General features: G+C 33.0%; 2 protein-coding genes across 3 annotated transcripts in view; one reads left to right on the top strand and one right to left on the bottom strand.

Annotated features, from left to right (window-relative positions):
* Window positions 1-4,536, top strand: part of LOC126887628 (alpha-1,6-mannosyl-glycoprotein 2-beta-N-acetylglucosaminyltransferase-like) — a 119,410-nt gene extending 114,874 nt beyond the window's left edge. For both annotated transcript variants that reach the window (XM_050655233.1, XM_050655232.1), the window contains exon 6: window positions 4,255-4,536. In XM_050655233.1, coding sequence (XP_050511190.1) covers window positions 4,255-4,468 — 214 coding nt within the window. In that variant the 3' untranslated portion in view covers window positions 4,469-4,536. The remainder of the gene's footprint in view (window positions 1-4,254) is intronic.
* An 11,703-nt stretch (window positions 4,537-16,239) lies between these two features.
* Window positions 16,240-17,376, bottom strand: LOC126888673 (uncharacterized). Its single transcript, XM_050657035.1, has one exon. The coding sequence runs from the start codon at window positions 17,374-17,376 to the stop codon at window positions 16,240-16,242; it is 1,137 nt and encodes a 378-aa protein (XP_050512992.1).
* Window positions 17,377-17,846: the final 470 nt, after the last annotated feature.

Below are 17,846 nucleotides of genomic sequence, written 5' to 3'. Positions count from 1 at the left end.
ATTGGAAAAATAATCCGACCCCAAAACAACACCCTGTACATAAAATTTTTTTAAATGGATTTTTCAGTTGAAAAGAAGATGAAAAACTAAATTCAGTGGTATAATTTGAATTTTCGGCAAAATGAATTTTCTGGTGAAATTTTGAATTTGAATTCGGAAATTAAGTGAATTGCGAGAGCTCTAAGTGGAAAAAAATTGAAATACAGCTTACAACTTGTCAACCTCACTGTATATTGATTTTATATTTAACACTCGAATATACTTCTAGGTGTCCAATCAATTAATTTATTTACAATTATAAAAAATCCAGGTCCGGTTTAAAAAATATTGTGTAAATATTCCGACCCAAAAAAACATCTTGTATATTAATTTTCTTTAAAATGGATTTCGCATTTCAAAAGAGGATGAAAAACAAAATTAGTGGTATACTTTGAATTTTCGACAAAATGATTTTTCTGGTAAAATTTTTAATTTGAATTCTGAAATTACGGCAATTGCGAGAGCTCTTGTAGAAAAAAATTAAAATGCGACTTAATTTTAATTAATACCATTATTTAATCTAAATTGGTAAAATGTTAATATTTTAGTGTTTTTTATTATGTGTGAAAAATAGTTTTTGGCGAGTATTCATCTTTAAATAATGAATAAATAATAAAGGGTCAATAAAGAATACATCACTTTAATCAACAAAATAGCTAAAAATTATAACAAAACAGCGAAAATTTGCAGCGCATAATCACTATTCAAAACTAAAGTACTTATTCAAAGTTACCACCATAAAAAAAATTTTTTTATACGTAGGTACGGTAAATTTTGGTAGTTAGGTACCTAGCGTCATGTGTACTGTGTACTGTGTGTGTTGAGTAAGTGTCTTGTTACATTGCAAAGTCGACGTCATTGTCTTTGCAAAGAGACGCTAATTGTATCCGAACGTCTGCGGTCCCTCCGGTGAGTACCGATCCCACAAGGACAGAAACTATTTTCATTTATTAATTTATAATAAAGGAAAAATTTCTGACCCTGGTGAGATTCGAACTCACGACCATTCGGACCTTGCGATCCAAAGGTAGGCTCTCTTATCACTGAGCCACAGAGGGGGTCATCAAAAATTATTGTTATGTGTGCAAATATTTTACCAATTTAGATTAAATAATGGTATTAATTAAAATTAAGTCATATTTATTTTACTTTGAGCTTCGCAATTCACCTAATTTCAGAATTCAAATTCAAATTTTTACCAGAAAAATCATTTTGCCGAAAATTCAAAGTATACCACTAATTTTGTTTTTCATCCTCTTTTCAAATGCAAAATCCATTTAAAAAAAAATAATATACAAGGTGTTTTTTTTTGGGTTGGAACATTTATACAATATTTTTTAATCCGCACCTGGATTTTTTATAATTGTAATTAAATTAATTGACTGGACACCTAAAAGAATATTCGCGTGTTAGATATAAAATCAATATACAATGTGGTTGACAAGTTGTAAGCTGTATTTCAATTTTTTTCTACTTAAAGCTCTCGCAATTCACTTAATTTCAGAATTCAAATTCCAAATTTCACCAGAAAAATCATTTTGCCGAAAATTCAAAGTATACCACTGAATTTAGTTTTTTATTCTCTTTTCAACTGAAAAATCCATTTTAAAAAAATTTAATGTACAGGGTGTTGTTTTGGGGTCGGAATATTTTTCCAATATTTTTTAAGCCAGTACTGGATTTTTTACAATTATAAATAAATTAATTTATTGTACGCCTTAAATGATATTTGCGTGCCAAATATAAAATAAATATACAGTGTGGTCAAAAAGTTATGAACCAATTTAAAAAATGGCAAAATAGATAGAACACCCAGTATCTTTGTTATTAATGGAGTAAGACCCATTATGTATGGTATTTTTAAGACCGCCTAAGTATCCTCTTTCTACAGTTAACGTATGTTACTTTACCAATGAAACACCCTGTATAATATAATGTATTGTATATACAGGGTGAGTCATGAGGAACTGTACATACTCCTACCTCGTATAGAGGCCCCTATGGGGAATAACAAATGACCATTAAAAAGTGTCTGCTCCCATTGTTTAATAATATACAGGGCGAGATTCGCATTTTGACTGAAATTTGTATTCGTCATAATTTTTGAACGGTCAGATCGATGTGTCTCTTATTTTGGTCAATCGTTACACTATTGCCACCTAATCAACTGATTTATTCAAACTAGAAAAAATCAGGTCCGGCTTTAAAAAAATTAGTTCGTTTGGGTCTTAGAAAAAATTTCACCCTGTATAAGCTTTTGAAAACTCTAATATGAATTTTACAAATTAGACAAATAGGCAATTAAAATAACATATTTATTTTTTTCCGCACACGATTGCATAATTTTTTATAAAAAAATCAATTTGATTATGAATTAAAAGTTTGGTAAAGTGAACCATAGATTTAACAAAATTAACTTTTATTACCAAAATTAATTTTTTTTAACAAATATTTAATTTATGTTACCACCAATCAACTGATTTATTCAAACAAGAAAAAATCAGGCCCGGATTTAAAAAATAAGTTCGTTTTGGTCTTAGAAAAAATTTCACCCTGTATACGCTTTTTGAAAACTCTAATATGATTTTTACAAATTAGACAAATAGGCAATTAAAATGGCATATTTATTTTTTTCCCCACACGATTACTTAATTTTTTATAAAAAAAAATCAAATTTGACTATGAATAATTAAAAGTTTGGTAAAATGAACCATAGATTTAAAAAAAAAATAACTTTTATTACAAAAATGAATTTTTTTTGAACAAATATTTAATTTATGTTATCACCCAATCAACTGATTTATTCAAACTAGAAAAAAATCAGGCCCGGATTTAAAAAATTAGTTTGTTGGGTCTTAGAAAAAATTTCACCTTGTATACGTTTTTTGAAAACTCTAATATGAATTTTACAAATAAGACAAATAGGCAATTAAAATGGCATATTTATTTTTTCCCCACACGATTACTTATTTTTTTTATTAAAAAATCAAATTTGACTATGCATAAAAGTTTGGCAAAGTTTTTGCATAGATTTAAAAAAATTAACTTTTTTTACAAAAATTAATTTACAAAAACAACGTTTTTCTTAAAATTAAAAGTTTTACCATTTTTTTTTATAACACGTCTAATAGATCTAAAACTTCCCATATACACTTCTTTTGGACTCTATAGTTTAACATAGACGTGATCAAATTGATAAATTTTAAATTTTTCCACCTAATTTTTGCGATTTACAAGTTTGCAACTTTTAAAAGAAGAAGACTGAAAGTCTACAACAATTTACATAGTCTTCACAATGGTAAGAGGTATGTGCTGTAAAAATTTCAGAAAAAAAATATTAAAATGGAACAGAGTTGTAGCGAGTTAAACCGTGAGTTCATTTTTTTTTCATTTTTAGGTTAAAATTCCGATCTTGACAAATTTGATTTTTTAATAAAAAATTAAGTAATCGTGTGGGGAAAAAAATAAATATGCCATTTTAATTGCCTATTTGTCTTATTTGTAAAATACATATTAGAGTTTTCAAAAAGCGTATACAGGCTGATTTTTCTCTAGTTTGAATAAATCAGTTGATTGGGTGGTAACATAAATTACTTATTTGTGCAAAAAAAAAATAATTTTTGTAATAAAAGTTATTTTTTTTAAATCTATGGTTCACTTTACCAAACTTTTAATTCATAGTGAAATTTGATTTTTTTATAAAAAATTAAGTAATCGTGTGCGGAAAAAATAAATATGCCATTTTAATTGCCTATTTGTCTAATTTGTAAAATTCATATTAGAGTTTTCAAAAAGCATATACAGGGTGAAATTTTTTCTAAGACACAAACGAACTAACTTTTTTGAAGCCGGACCTGATTTTTTTTCTAGTTTGAATAAATTAGTTAATTAGGTGGTAATAGTGTAACGATTGGCCAAAATAAGAGACACATCGATCTGACCGTTCAAAAATTATGACGAATACAAATTTCTGTCAAAATGCGAAACTCGCTCTGTATATTATTAAACAATGGGAGCAGACACTTTTTAATGGTCATTTGTTATTCCCCATAGGAGCCTTTATACGAGGTAGGAGTATGTACAGTTCCTCATGACTCACCCTGTATAATGCTTGCCCCCCCCCCCCCAATCAAAATTTCAAATGATGTTCCTAAGTTATTAAACTTTGACGATTCTAGAAACTGAATTCTTTTAAGATACTTATGTTTATTTCAGTGGTGTTCATCACAAGAAGAAAGACTGTCAGTCTACGGCAATGATATCAAAAGTTCAACAGGTCCTCAAAAATGCAAATAAAGATTTATACCCACATCATTTAATATTAACGTTCTCTATAGTACTGAAAAATACGAAACTTCGAAAGGGTTATGGCGGATGGGGCGATAGAAGAGATCATAAGTTGTGTATCGGTATGACTATAGGTGGATAGCTGATTTTATTTTTGTTATACTTTTGTTATTTTGTTATTTTGTTAATAAAATTATAAAATTTTATAAATTGTTATTTTTTCTTTATATTTATTCGTATCAAATTTTTTGAATGAATGGTAAACAAAGAAGTAAAAATATACTGGCAATATGTCTTAATAACACTATATGGCGAAACCGATACTTCTAACCTTCGTTAAGACGGCACAATAATAAGATGAAGACTATCCTGATACCTAACTAGATCAGGCTCAGCTCAAGCACACTTGACCGTCAACAAACGGGACAAGCAGTGGATGCCAGTCTTAGCGGAAATGGATCTGTAGTTCTATAATGCCTGGTTGCACCAACAAATCTTAAGCTCCAGCTTAGCCCAGCTCAGCTTATAAATACATAATTTTCGATTTCTACACGTCTTAACTGAGACAAAGCTTAAGATGCAATCCACGTGGCAATCCATTGTGATAAGCTGAAAATTGGTCTAAGACTCAATGGTGCAACGCGTATGTTTAGTTACTTGAGCTTAAGGCAGGTCTTAAGCTTAAGATATGTTGGTGCAACCAGGCATAAAACACTTATTGCAGGGACCCTTTGGGTGAACGTGCTAAAAAGTAAATACACTTAGAAATGGATCGTGGTTGGAGGGGCCAAACGGAGACAAAGGACTTGGCTGGTCTAGTGCAAAACATGCGGGTACCCGTAGTCGTCATCTACGTTCCCGAGAAAGATAATAGAAAAATAATAGGTGCTATTGGATATAGAAATTGAGTCAATACTCGCAATCTTAAAGTTTGAATTTTTAATAGTTGTTACACAATCATGGGGACAACCGGTTTCGGGGCTTACAATTTCTGCCTCATCATCAGACCCAGTACATAAAGTCTTCGCAGTTACAAACTACAAGCTAAAAATCACAAAAAGACAAAAATGCACATATACCGGGTGGTGAATCGTAAAACGGGCCATAGGAAACCCAATGTAAAATTCTAAACTGTTGAATTCCTGCTTCCCTAATTATTTTATATCAAAAGTCATGAGAAAATATTTGTAGAGGATTATAATCTGTATTAAAATCCAAAGTTAAAATGGTTCTACGATTTAAACGCATTCCAAAATTTTGGAAGATATAACACATTTGCCACAGTAGGTATGTGTGTAAAAGTTAAGCCACACGTTACTATTTAACTGACAGTGCTCACACCATTGACTGAATAAAAGATCTTTATTATTAATACTTTCTCCACAACTGAGGGTATCTTATCAACTGTATTGTTTTTAAACAATAAATGATAAAATAAAAATATTGACAGTTCAAAAATGTGAAAATAATAAATTCATTGTGACACATTATTGCACTGTGTATGGCCTAATTTTGGGCTGAAAAGCTGAAAACTGTATTACATTTTTACAAAATTTTGGAATATGTTTAATTCGTAGAACAGTTTTAATAGTTGTTTTCAATACAGATTTCAACCCTCTACAAATAGGTTCTAATGTTTTTTGGTGTAAAATAATTAGGGAAGCAGGAATTTAAAAGTTTAGAATTTTACATTGAGTTTCGTATGGCCCGTTTTCCAATTCACCACCCGGTATATAAAAATAACTATGTCTTGATTTAAATTAAAATACATACAAAAGCAAAACAACTGTAGAGTATTGAATTTAGTAGTCTATAGAGTGTATATTGAGACATTTTGCAATTTGGAGTGACCAATCTGATGAGAATTGCTTGGTATAAAATATAATATAATTGTAATATAATGTAATAAATTTCATTAATAATTGTCCGTATAGTAACTGGAGAAACCTTAGCACAAAATACGAAGATTTAACCTAAAACACTTAAATAAAATGTGGTTCCTTACTGAGTTACCGGGTGTTTTATCTAAAAATTTAAAAACTATTTTTGCTCAGCATTTGGAAACTATTCGACGTATCCTTTTCATACTTGGCAGAAAGTGCAACTACTATACACCCTACTAAATTATGATAAACAAACGTTTCTAGCTACTACCAGAGAAGTACGACAGGGGATAGTGAATGTTTGACCCTTCTCAAATTCTACGCCACTGGAGGAATTACTATTTTAGTGTCATTTTTAGATTCTCCAATACTTTCTACGTAAATAATATAATCTTAATTGGTAACGATAAAGTCATTAGTTTTCGAGATATTTGAAGTTAAATATGAAACGGCACAGTTATTTTAATTAATTTATGATATGATTCACATGATTAAAATTTAAAAATTATTTGTACCCAGTACTTTAAAACTATTTGGCGTATCCTTATCATACTTGGCAGAAAGTGTAGGTACTGTACACCCTACTAAACTAAGATAAATAAACGTTTATAGCTACTACCAGAGGCGTACGACAGGGGATAGTGGCTGGTTGACCCTTCTCAAATTCTACGCCACTGACGAAATTGCTATTTTAGTGTTATTTTTTGATTTTTCAATACTTTTTATGTAAATAATATACTCTTCATTCGTAACGATAAAATGATTAGTTTTCGATATATTTGAAATTAAAAATGAAGCGACACAATACATTAATCAAAATAACCGTGTCGTTTCATTTTGAACTTCAAAGATCTCGAAAACTAATGACTTTATCGTTACGAATAAAGAGTATATTATTTTCATAGGAAGTATTGGAGAAACCAAAAATTGAACTAAAATAGCAATTCCGCCAGTGGTGTAGAATTTGGAAAGGGTCAGCCATTCACTTTCCCCCGTCGTATGCCTCTGGTAATAGCCAGAAACGTTTGTTTAACATAATTTAGTAGTTTGTACAGTACCTATACTTCCTGCTAAGTATGAAAGGGATACGTCGAATAGTTTTAAAATGCCGAGCAAAAATAATTTTTAAATTTTTAGATAAAACACCCTGTAACTCAGTAACGAACCACATTTTATTTAAGTGTTTTAGGTTAAATCTTCTTATTTTGTGCTAAGGTTTCTCCAGTTATTATATGGACAATTATTAATGAAACATCCTGTATAAGTACTACCATCAATCCTTAAGTGGTTATGGGTTGAATGAGTCTTGACAAGATGGTATATGATCAAAATATACATAAAGTTATTAATAATAGGTATGTACTTTAGTCCAGAAAGCCACTGCGCATCCGCTAGGAAAAATATTCTAATTCGGATTTTTTGCACAATCTTACTCAAAAAGGACTCCTTTTAGCAAATTTTCATGTTGCCAGGACCAAAAGGTGGTCAAAAATTTTTTAAACGTTTTTTTTGTTTTTATCCTAAAATTATTTTTTTTACATGGAAAAAAGTTTTTTTAGGTTTTTTGGATCATTCCAAACAGAAAAGGTCTTTAGTGACTTTTCTCTAAAAATGATAGTTTTTGACATATAAGCGATTAAAAATTGAAAAATTGCGAAATCGGCCATTTTTAACCCTCAAAAACTATGTGAAAAACTGAAAATTTCAATGTTACCAAGGTAGGTAGATATTCTTTAAACATCGATTGATGAAATCCCGAAGAGTTTTTTGCAATACAATATTCAAAACTCCTTTGTTTTTTAATTGCTAATCAAGTGTGCGCGACACTATTTTCCACCGACAGTATGGTGCAAATGAAAGGAATAAATTCGTTATTTCGTAAACTGGCGAATTTAAAAAAAAATCCCGAAACAGGTCTATTTTTATTTTTAAGTTATTGAGGTTTTTGAGGGTTAAAAATGGCCGATTTCGCAATTTTTCAATTTTTAATCGCTTATATGTCAAAAACTATCATTTTTAGCGAAAAATTACTAAAGACCTTTTCTGTCTGGAATGATCCAAAAAACCTAAAAAAACTTTTTTCCATGCAAAAATAATAATTTTAGGAAAAAAAACAAAAAAAAACGTTCAAAAACTTTTTGACCACCTTTTGATCCTGGCAACATGCAAATTTGTTAAAAGGAGTCCTTTTTGAGTAAGATTGTGCAAAAAATCCGAATTAGAATATTTTTCCTAGCGGATGCGCAGTGGCTTTCTGGACTACTTACATATCAGTGACAAAACTGTTCTACAGCTAAAGATATTCATGAAAGTCACCAGCTCCATCACACAGTAGACTAGTTTAGTAGCTCTTAATATGTGGATTATTTGTAACAATAATATCAAATCTATATTTCACATTATAACAAATAATCCACATATTAAGAGCTACTAAACTAATCTGCTACTTGATGGGGCTGGTGACTTTCATGAATATCTTTAGCTGTAGAACAGTTTTGTCACTGATATGTAAGTAGATATATACCTATTATTAATAACTTTACGTGTATTTTGATCATATACCATCTGGTCAAGACTCCATCAACCCTTAACCACTTAAGGATTGATGGTAGTATATATTATAAATATTATATACCAAGCAATTCACATCAAATTGGTCACTCCCAATGGCAAAATATCTCAATATACACTCTACAGCAGGGGTGAGCAAATACTTTTAAGCGCGGGCCAAAATGAAATTTTCAAAACGCCTCCTGGGCCGTAGGACTATACCGCGTACATACGCTGTACACACGTGAATGATTTTAGTGCAGTTTTTCCTGCCCAAGAAATTTTTTTGACAAAACTACTATAAGTATCATTTTAAAGAATTTAGACAAAGAAATTTAACCGTTAGTGCACATATTTTTTTTGATGCACATGCGGACAATTTGTGTCCAGTAAAATATGTTACGTAATTTTTAAATAAATATGGTCCATTATATTAAGTCCTAACATCTAGTTATCCAGATAGAAAATAAATATATTAAATAAGTGGACAAAATTAAATACTTAGGAGTCTGTACCGAAATTCGATTCGAAAAAAGATTCGAGCAAGCAACAGCAGCCTTTTTGAAGATGAGGAAATTTCTGACTAACCAAAGACTCAATCTGCAAATTCGATATGGGATGCTAAAATTTTATATCCACTCTATCCTTTTTTATGGTGCCGAAACTTGGACTGTTAATGTTGACTTAATGAGAAAGCTGGAAACTTTTAAGATGTGGCTTTTAGGAGAATTTTGAAAATACCATGGACCGATCATATTACGAACGAAATGGTGTTGCACATAATGGGAAGAGACAGAACTTTTCACCACCATTAAAAGAAGAAAGACAGTATATTTGGGGTACATACTTAGAAATGATAAGTACAAGTTGTAACTGATTATGAAGGATAAAATCGAAGGAAAAATGGGTCCTGGTAGACGATAAATATCCTAGCTGAAAAACATTTCCGACTGGACCGGGTTAAACACACAGATGCTTTTAAGAAAAACAGAAGATAGAGACGAATTTGCAATGGTTATAGCTAACCTTCATTAGAGGAGTCAGCACTAGAATGAGATATTAAAATGGTCACTAATAAATAAATCAGTTATCTAATGAAAGATATTATTGTGTCATTTATTTATATCTTAAGAATACAAATGAATTTATATTGATATTATACGCACACAATACTGTTGATTTCAACAAAATCGCATGAGATTAAAAAAAATTGCTTGCGGGATTTTTCAACGGGCCGGATAAAGTACGCAAAAGGACCGGATCCGGCCCGCGGGCCGGCTTATGCCCACCCCTGCTCTACAGACTACTAATATAAATTCAATACTCTACAGTTGTTTTGCTTTATACAGGGTGATTGATTAGTAGGGTAAAGCTCAATAGCTCCGCTATAGTAATAGATAGCAATAAAAGTTAATAACAAAAATTTTAGCCACTTTTGAGCTTCACATTACAAAATTAGTTAGAATGTTACAGGGTGTTCGATAACACAGTGGCAGACCAAAATGTTTTTTTAAATGGAACACCCTATATTTTATTTTAAATTCGAAATCCTGTTAACTTCTCCATCACAAAAATATAAAGGTTTGTTATGTTATATATACAGGGTATTTACAAAGTTATAACCAATTTTATATGAAAATCGTAACAAGTTCAACTCCCTGTATAAATAAAAATAAGCAAAACAACAATGGTTTATTAATGCCATATTTTTTAACGTATTGTCAAAATTTTCAAGAATGGTCGATATTGCTAATTTTCTTTATATCAAATACAGGGTGAGTCAAAACGCAAGTACATTATTTTCTCAGTAATTTTAAATGAAACACCCTGTATTTTATATCATTATTGAAAAGTACCATTACCGTACTTTAATTTTTATATAACATTCCCTATGTCTAAATTTATTAGTTTTCGAGATATTTTCATTTTTCAATGGACCAGTAGCGTGGCCACCCAAATCACCAGAATTTAATAAACTGGACTGATTTTTTTGGGGTTATGTTAATAATGAAGTTTATAAAATACCTCCAACAACAAGGGATGAGATGAAAAATAGAATACAAAGTGTATTTCGATGCGTTAATTTACAAATGCTCCGTAGAGTAAGTAGCTCATTCAATGATCGTTTTTAGGCGTACATAAATGTGTTAGGAGATCATTTTGAACACCTTATGTAATTAAATATTGAAAATATTTTGTTAAAAGTAGCTTTTAATTTTTTCAAACATGTTTTTTTGCAAAATGTACGAGTATTACTGATAAATTATGTTTCGTTCTTTATTTGTTACATTGTTACATTTACATACAAAAGTAGTGTTTCATTGTCTTCACAAAATATTGTATTTTGTGTTTGTGTGTTTTTTTCTAAAATTTATTACTAATTTTCTTTGTTTATTTGTTGCATTTACATAAAAAGATATGTTTTAATTGTTTCAAAAATGTTGCATGTAGTGGTTGTGTTTTTGTTTGTAAAATGTATTACCTAATAATAAATTATTTTTATTTCTTTATTTGCTTCAGTGTTACATTGATTACCGGATTGATAATCGGTAATCTTTAATTGTCAATTCAGTCATGGCTTACTTAAAATTTAGATAAATTTATACAGTTTAAAGGCGGGTTGACATTAAGGCGGGTTGACATTACTAGTGAATAACGAACGTGGCTCACGCTTACGTATTTTGCCCCTGCTATTGTTAGATATTTTATTATCTATTTCAAAACTCGAGCAGTATATTTGTATCTATGCATTGCATAAATACAAATATACTGCTCGAGTTTGAAAATAGATAATAAAATATCTAACAATAGCACGGGCAAAATACGTAAGCGTGAGCCACGTTCGTTATTCACTAGTAATGTCAACCCGCCTTAAATCAGTCCAGTTTATTAAATTCTGGTGATTATTATACTGGTCCATTGAAAAATGAAAATATCTCGAAAACTAATAAATTTAGACATAGGGAATGCTATCTAAAAATTAAAGTACGGTAATATGTTACTTTTCAATAATGATATAAAATACAGGGTGTTTCCATTTAACATTACTGAGAAAATAATGTACTTGCGTTTTGACTCACCCTGTATTTGATATAAAGAAAATTAGCAATATCAATAATTCTTAAAAATTTTGACAATAAATAAAAAATATGGCATGAATAAACCATTGCTGTTGTGCTTATTTTTATTTATACAGGGAGTTGAACTTGTTACGATTTTCATACAAAATTGGTTATAACTTTGTAAATACCCTGTATAGCAATACAAACTTTTATATTTTTGTGATGGAGAAGTTAACAGGATTTCGAATTTAAAATAAAATATAGGGTGTTCTATTAAAAAAAAACATAAGTTAGGTCTGCCACTGTGTTATCGAACACCCTGTAACATTCTAACTAATTTTTTATGTGAAGCTCAAAGGTGCTATAACTATAGCGGAGCTATTCAGCTTTACCCTACTAATCAATCACCCTGTAGTATGTATTTTAATTTAAATCAAGACATATAGTCGGAGAGATAGAAGCGGATTTTGTGCATGATAAGTAATATGGAAAAACTATACGGGGATATGTTGAATTAGTTTTGTACATGACTTTCACCAACGGCCGGAAACCAGAGTTGGGGCCGAGTGTAGTTATAAGGGGTCAAAGTCGCGGATTTTATTATTTTTTTTATGACGCTCATGATCGAGATAGTGCACCAAAATTTGGGAATAAGTAGGTCATGACGTACCTAAGTAAAATCTCTAGGGGCTCAAAGCTGCGTGGCCGATAAAGGGGTGGGGGTAGGGGTGAATATAAAAAATATAAAGGGTTTTTTGCGACGTTCGTGATTGAGATAGTGGACCAAAATTTGGGAATAAGTAGATCATGACATTACTAAGTAAAATACCCAGAGCCGGAAACCAGAGTTGGGGATGAGGGTAGTTATAAGGGGTCAAAGTCGCCGTTTTTATTATTTTTTTTGTGACGCTCATGATCGAGAGAGGGCACCAAAATTTGGGAATAAGTAGGTCATGAGGTAACTAAGTACAATCTCCAGGGGTGGAACGCTGCGTGGCCGATAAAGGGGTGGGGGTAGGTGTGAATATAAAAAATATAAGGGGTTTTTTGCGACGTGCTAGATTGAGATAGTGCACCAAAATTTGGGAATAAGTAGATCATGACTTAGCTAAGTAAAATCCCCAGAGTCGGAAACCAGAGTTGGGGATGAGGGTAGTTTTAAGGGGTCAAAGTCGCAGTGTGTATTCTTTTTTTTGTGACCCGGCACAACATTTGTCCCCCACGCAGCGTTCCGCCCCTGGAGATTTTACTTAGTAATGTCATGATCTACTTATTCCCAAATTTTGGTGCACTATCTCGACGGCAAAAAACCCCCATATATTTTTATACTCACCCCTGCCTACCACCCCACCCCAAGCAGCGTTCCGCCCCTGAAGATTCTACTTAGTTACGTCATAACCTACTTACTCCCAAATTTTGGTGCACTATCTCCATCATGAGCGCCACAAAAAAAAATAATAAAAACCGCGAATTTAACCCCTTATAACTACCCTCGTCCGCTACTCTGGTTTCCGCCTCTGGGGATATTACTTAGTGCACTATCTCAATCACGAACGTCGCAAAAAACCCCTTACATTTTTTTATATTCACCCCTGCCCCACCCCTTTGTCGACCACGCAGCGTTCCACTCCTGGAGATTTTACTTAGTTACGTCATGACCTACTTATTCCCAAATTTTGGCGCGCTATCTCGATCATGAGCGTCACAAAAAAAAATAATAAAAAACGGAACTTTGACCCCTTATAACTAACTACCTTCCTTCCCCACTCTGGTTTCCGGCTCTGGGGATTTTACTTAGTAATGTCATGATCTACTTATTACCAAATTTTGGTCCACTATCTCAATCACGAACGTCGCAAAAAAACCCGTTATATTTTTTATATTCACCCCTACCCCCACCCCTTTGTCGGCCACGCAGCTTTGCTAGAGATTTTACTTAGGTACGTCATGACCTATTTATTCCCAAATTTTGGTGCACTATCTCGATAGTAGAAGAACAAGGCGGATTCCACGCACCGTGGGAAAAAAGTGAGCCAGAATCGGCATAACGATTCTCGCGCACGATGAGCCAGAATCGGCATACCGATTCTCGCGCACCGTGGGAAAATTCTGGTCCAGAATCGGCATACCGATTCTCGGCCATCGTGATACCTATCCATCAGGGTCCTTGGCTCGTTGAATGTAGAAGAAGTAAAAGACCAACAATGACCAGAGGATCGTAAGAAGATTGTTGATTTTGAAAAGGCAAGAGGCAACATGTAAAGTACATGGCAATGGCCCATTCTGAACATGTATACAAATGCTATATAATCATCATCATGACAATGGCCCATTCTGAACATATATAAAAATGCTATATAATCATCATCATGACAATGGCCCATTCTGAACATGTATAAAAATGTGAAATGCTATACGATTATCATATATATGGCTGAAAATATAATATTTGTACAAAATTACGAAAAATCAAATATTTTGAATTATTTACAAAAATATTTTAAATAACAAGTTGTTGTTTATCAACATTCCGGATGTGGATGGTTGATAAGGAAAGAGTGCAGACGTTATTTTTGCAACAACAGGAAACCGCTAAAGATATGACAAACCACAATGCTAGAAGTCCGGATGTAGTCAGATGATAACATGTAACCAAAGATATTAGTATTATAAACTGTTATCAGTTTCCGGTAACCACAATAACATATTTTTACAGGAAATGTGTTATCGTGGTTAACGGAAAAAATATGTTATTGTACGGAAAATAAGTTGAGACAAAAACAAATCCTTGACATTGCCAAAACGGCATTACAGCATATCTTCTTTGCTAATGATCCGATTTTGACGTATGGGGTGTCAAATGAAAGCGGTGGCGACACAGAAGCCAACTGTCAATTCTTCTTCTGTCATCGTTCAACATTAACTGTCAATTCTTCTTCTTCTTTTCCGTATAGTGCCTAACAGAACGTGACGTGAATGATGTTACGTGAATGACGTGTCATTTACGTGACGTGAATGGCGTGACGTGAATAACGTGACGTGAATAACGTGACGCGAATGACGTGACGTGAATGACGTGACGTGAATGGCGTGACGTGAATAACGTGATCTGATGGTTTCTAATGGCCTCTAATGGTCTCTGCTACACTCTATTCCCTAATGGTATAGGCTATTTATCTTTAAACCATCCTAACAGTGTACCTCTTTAACGTGACATTTGAACGCGAATGATGTGCCATTTACGTGACATTCGACGCAGGAGGTGTGCTCCAAAGTTGGAATTTATTGAGACATTTCACGCAGAACATGATCAGTACTAGTATGAATCCCATCGAGTACATACATAGGGTAATGGAATTTCAAAGTAAACTCTACCTATTAAATAAAGACATTAAATCATATGAAGATTTAAAACAAATTAATAGGCAATTCGATATCTGCATATTGAGGGGAAAACGTGGAGGTCCAAAGAGCAGCAGCAAGGCCTTTACGCTTTTAGAAAACTACCACAAGCTACATATCCGTTAAGACGTATTCAGCCTACACCATGGGGGCCAGCAACAGCGAGAATGTGAAAAGTGAAATAGACAATGTCTTTGCAATGTCTTGTGTAATATTAGCATCTGTATTTATCTTAATTTTAAAAATTATTTTTGGAAATTGTAAAGAGAAAATTTGAATCTTCATGTAATATAAGACTTGATCAGTAAATAAGGTGTTTAAATAAAAACCAAAAAACAAAATCTCTAAATTATTTATTTATACATAGAAAAATTACAACGGTATTACAGTAGAAGAAAACCAGTGTCGTAGACGATCCACATTTCTTTCGGTGCATGAAAATAGTCCAACAGCGTGGCAGGGGTTTGTAGCAGGACCAACGTTTCCAGTAGCTAGAGGCGTACCATCAAACTTGCAAACATCAATAATAAGGGGAAAAACTCCAAAAATGTGACTTTTTTGCTTAAAAATTCAGCTTTTTGTTCTCCTCGGACATATATGTAATCAGCGGCATACAACAACTTGGTTTTAAGTATTTCATTTAGTTTGGACAATTCTACATCTCCATCAGAATATCGAATACCAAGCAGTTTTTTCTCCACGTATGATGCAGTCTTCTTATCCTCATTATTTAGCGCATTGAATGGTTTCGGAGGTAAAAAGATGTAATGGCTTCGTTTAAAACCTATTTCGATGGTAAGTTCTTTGGGAACAAACCACCCGTCCACATCGAATCTCTGAATATCTACGAATGCTACTATGACTGCTCGTGTACTACTGACACCTCATGCGTCTAAGTTAGACTTTTTACAATTTCGGTGAGAGGGAAGTACTCCATTACACAGTCGTGAATAATAATACAATAGGCCTTGGTGTTGTCGGGAAAACCGTTATTCGCTTCAATATCGAGTTTTACGTCAACGGTGGATGCTTTCATGCTTTCTTCTTGTTTCGAACAATCGATAACGATGCACGATTCTTAAAAGCTGAGAAATCGAGTAGAGGTCGTTTTTGTTGGGAATGTATGTAGCTTGGGTAAAATTCGGTATAGTTGAAATAGGCCTCGTTGTAGTCAGTTTTGCTAAAATCCAACTGCATTCTCTCGTTTTTGGCCAGTATTCTCCATTTAACGATAATCTAATACTTTGGATGCTGACATTGTCAAATAATGTGGGATCAGATGTGATCGTGTTACGTTTACCTGTTTGAAAGAAAACAATGACATAACGTGGTCTTTCAACGAATGTGCTAGTTTTAACAGCCCAAACTTCACGCCTAGCACCTTTGGTAATGGCAGGCAATTCGTGCAATTCCCACTTTCTAAATGGAATAACTATATGCTGATCTTGTTGAATGGATTTCATGAGTTCCAATTTAATTTCGTCATTTGGAAATATGTGCTTCACTCTGAGTTCAATGTTGGTAATTTTAATCTTAGCGGTTGTAACAGTTGGAGTTTTGTCAGCGTTTTGTTTTTCTTTAATAACTATGCAATCGTTGTCATTTCGAGCTCGAACTAGTCTTATTGTTTGACGGCCACACGTAATCAATGGATAATCATTAAAAATATTGAAAATATGCTTAAGAGACATCTGTATGCTGAATGAATGATCTGCAGCGTTTAGAATTGGATCCTTAGGGTAATTCCATCCAGCCATAACCATATAATTAGAATCTTCTTGAGTATAACATGTCATGGCACGTACAGTACTTACGATGCCAGGATCCCGCACTGTTTCCATCTCCCTTGCGCTTTCGCTGTACGTACACGAATCGAAAAGGAAGGCACCCACATTATTTGCTAGTTTGACATCGCCATTTCCAGTTATTTCGAGTGATCCTTTAATGCATAACAGGGTTTCGCTCATTGCAAAAAACGAGTCAACTTGATTAATGCTAAATTCAACAATATCATTGCAGTTGAATGATTTGATGAATGATGCATAAGTTCGGTATTCAGCCTTTCGAATTGATTCATCAAATATTGGCTTACGATAAATATCAAATATTGGAGGCATTACTACGCTGTCTGAACGTGCTCGTTTTCCATACATTGTTGTCATTTTTTTTTAGTTTAAAACTAAGTGATTGTAAAAACAATTTGTTTGCGAACGTAAGATGTTGCCGCTTAGACTGCTGCACAACTAATGATGTTCTTTGAGCAGTAGATGGTCTTATTACTAATCCCATTTCCCTCGTGATATAAGTTCCAACACCAATGTGCTCTCTTCTCCTCTAAAGTTGACAGGTCGTCCTTCTTGATCGAGAGCCAAGACTGTGATATTGGTAAGTTCACGCTGTGGCACAACGGGTAAATACAACAAATTGTGAGGAGTTTCGTCAATTGCGTACCCAGGATTCGATTGTATGACAAATTCGTAGATCGTGTGACCAGGTCTGTTATCGTCGAAGGCTCCGGTACTAATGTTGCATTCAAAGCGTATGCTAGATACTTTAATTATCCTAACAGGTAGATTTGAAGAATGTATCCGTCCAGGATTGAGTATTGCTGGAGAAAATCCCA

Source organism: Diabrotica virgifera, chromosome 7 (assembly GCF_917563875.1).
Source record: "Diabrotica virgifera virgifera chromosome 7, PGI_DIABVI_V3a".
NCBI lineage: Eukaryota > Metazoa > Arthropoda > Insecta > Coleoptera > Chrysomelidae > Diabrotica > Diabrotica virgifera.
Note: the sequence above shows the minus strand (reverse complement) of the source record. Positions and strands in the feature narration are given on the sequence as shown.

Bases quoted from the DNA above. Each gene is read 5' to 3' on its own strand.
- LOC126888673 (XM_050657035.1), bottom strand. From the start codon at position 17,376: ATGTATGGAAAACGAGCACGTTCAGACAGCGTAGTAATGCCTCCAATA.